The following is a 3055-nucleotide window of genomic DNA, read 5'->3' as shown; positions in this document are numbered from 1 at the left end:
TGGCGGCCGGCGTCTCTTTCTCCGCCCGCCCGCGCGGGGCCCAGACCGGCGAAAAGTAGCCGAGGGCGGTACCGCGGGTGCCGCGTTCAGGCCGAGGCCTAACCCCTGTCCGTTCTTACTGTTCCCAGGTGTTCAAGCGCTTCGTTGAGATTGGCAGAGTTGCCTTCATTTCTTTCGGGCCGCATGCTGGCAAGCTGGTGGCCATTGTGGATGTTATTGACCAAAACAGGGTAAGTTGTGAGTGCTGTACCTTTATTTTCAACTCTGTGCTTTTACACTGAGAGGATATCAATCCTAAAGGAGATTTTGTGACTAGGTTTTGCAGAGAAATAAGCAATTTACAGAAAGATGGGATTGAACACTTTTTTTAATTTAAAACTTTAAGTAGCAAGCCTTTTTCATTGGCAGGGGATATAGTTTCCTTTTTGCTGTCTTTCCTAGGGGTAGAAGTGGGCAAGTGATGTCAACTGGAGTATAAAATTTATTAATGGAATGGCATTAACGTACGTTGAAAGCAAACGTTTGCGCTAGGGGACTCCCTTTTGCTTAATGTTCCCGAAAAAGCAGGAGAAAAAAGGAAAAAAAAATTATCTAGTCTTGGTTCTGTGTGATGATTTAAGTTCAGTTTGGTGTTTTTTTCCCAGAGATAAAGATGGGCCTTTAAAATTGTTTCTATAAAGCTTGAGTTGTATATGCAAGACTTAACAACCTCAGGTCTTGTCTGCATAACATTTACTTCAGTTTTGGACTGATGTTTTTAAGATGTTGTTCATAAATTATTAGGAAGCTGCTGTCTAAATCAGATACTATGGGAAAACTGCGAGAAAATGCCCACATTAGTTTTTCTTTTTTCAGGCACTAGTTGATGGCCCCTGCAGTGGTGTCAGGAGGCAGGCTATGCCCTTCAAGTGCATGCAGTTGACTGATTTTGTTCTCAAGTTTCCACACAGGTGAGTTGTTGGCATTTTTTTGACCTGTGTAAAAACCCCGTGTTGTCACTTGATGGCTGATGTCACTCAATCTGATGCTTGCTATATCTAGAAAATTCAGACAACATTAAGTAAATGGATTAGCATGTGTGCACTGTCAAGATTTGGCAGTATTGTTACCAGCATTGGCTGATGAGCACTGTTGAGGAGCAAAGGAAATGACACAACTTGCAGATAGTTGTGGGGTGGATGGTATGGGGGGAAGCAGTGGTAGCAGCTTTGCTTTTGCTGCTGCTTAGGTCACTTTCAGACATTAAATACATTTCCTGCCTGCAGAGTGACACTGGAATGGCAGGAGGCTGAACTCTTTCTATTCTGTTTAGCTTAGTTGCTCCATGAACTTAAGTAATTTAGAAACACAGATTGCTACCTTTCTGATTCTGAACCAGTGCTAGGAGTCGTGTGCCTCTTGAGTCACTCATCTGTCAAGTCCTAGCAAAGCATTTACCCAACAAAATGTAAATTAGGCCACAGAGATATATGTGGCATTGACTTTAAGTGTCTGAAGTAATGTAGAAGGGGGATCCTCCCTTGTTTGAAATTTGGGCCAGCATTCGAGTGAACCTTTTTTTGTAGAGATTGTGAATATAATTTTGTGACTGTTCTGATGCAGTGCTCGTCAGAAATGTGTGCGACTTGCCTGGGAGAAGGAAAATATAAACGAAAAATGGGCAGCAACAAGGTGGGCAAAGAAGATTGCAGCCCGAGAAAAGGTACGTTTGTTTGCTTCACTGAGTGAGATATGTCCTGTTCCTGCTTAGTAACATCAGGTGCAATCTAATAAAATGTATGTTTTCAGTTGCAGGCTAAGATTAAAGATGGACAAGCCATAGATTTCTAAAACTTGCTACCTATCAGTTTCAGCTTCCTGTATTTTAACAGTAAAGGTTGTTTGGGCTGTAACCCAAACATGTGCTCTTTTCATGTGCTATCAATTCCCAGCAAAGGCCTTAAGTAGCTAATTCCAGTTGTACAGATAAATCTAACTGGGAGATAATCAAAAGATACTTGTGAGAGGCTTTGAAACACTGGCTTTTACTACTTGTGTACATATATATATATATATATAGACACAGACACAAAGAGCTTCATGACTGATTCTTTTCAAACAGAAAGCCAAAATGACTGACTTTGATCGCTACAAGGTTATGAAAGCAAAGAAGATGGTGAGTGTTGCTTTTTTGTGGGGTTAATGCTTGTAGCTTTCTCTTCAGAGTTGATAAACAGGTGGTAAGGGTTATGGAGTACCACAAAGTATGTGAATACCTTGAATTTTTCATGCTTCTTTGGTTGCCAGTTTCTCTTCAGTAGTTGATCAGACTTGAACCCACATCACCTCTGTCAGTCCTCCAAGTTCCAGCTGAGGAGGGAATTACCCACTGATGAAACTGGGTGTTCTTGATGGGTTGCTGTTAATATTTCAGTCTATAATGAAAGTCATGAAATGTGGAGGTGTCCAAGTTACCCACCAGAATGTTGTCCACTTGGTAGGTCATTCCACCATTGCTAGGTCGAATTTGATATTTTAAAGGTAATGCATGATAAACTTTTTTACTATATAATTAAATGGTTAGCAAAGGGTGATTACCAAAAAGGGCAAAACCTGAAAGCTTAGATTTTAAATTAAGGCATCATATTTGAACTGTTGCTGTGTTCATTTTAATGAATAAACATTTTCATTTCTTTTACAGAGAAACAGGATCATCAAGCATGAAATGAAGAAGCTCCAGAAGATGATGTCTTCTAAAAAAGGCAAGAAGCCAGAGAAACCAGGGAAGGCAAAGAAGTCGGAGAAGGTGCAGAAGACACAGAAATAAAGTGAACTTCTAGCTATGTATGACTTTGTGTCCTTGTTCTGATTCTTTAAAATCAACAAATGGTTAAACTTCTGATTTAAATATCATAAGTTCACTTTTGCTTCTGACCAAGAGTTGTTGTCTGTCTCGTTTATTAATGTCCAAGTGTTGGGTTTTAGTGTTTCCAAGAAATAAGCAAAAATGTTTTTGTCATGTTGTGTGAAGTTGATGAAGAAACTGTGCATAGTACACTAAACCCTGTGCCAGCTG

At 40.2% G+C, this 3055-nt stretch overlaps 1 protein-coding gene across 1 annotated transcript; it reads left to right on the top strand.

Annotated features, from left to right (window-relative positions):
* Positions 1-128: 128 nt before the first annotated feature.
* On the top strand, positions 129-2785 carry RPL14 (ribosomal protein L14; the record flags this gene model as incomplete). The annotated part of the gene is made up of 5 exons (XM_008949321.1): positions 129-230; positions 856-950; positions 1603-1702; positions 2102-2155; positions 2681-2785. Coding segments are annotated over 5 exons (456 nt in total), but the record flags the coding sequence as incomplete, so codon positions are not given.
* Positions 2786-3055: the final 270 nt, after the last annotated feature.

The sequence above is a fragment of the Merops nubicus genome, unplaced genomic scaffold (genome assembly GCF_000691845.1).
Source record: "Merops nubicus isolate BGI_N331 unplaced genomic scaffold, ASM69184v1 Scaffold52441, whole genome shotgun sequence".
NCBI lineage: Eukaryota > Metazoa > Chordata > Aves > Coraciiformes > Meropidae > Merops > Merops nubicus.
This window is presented reverse-complemented; position numbering and strand designations above follow the sequence as displayed.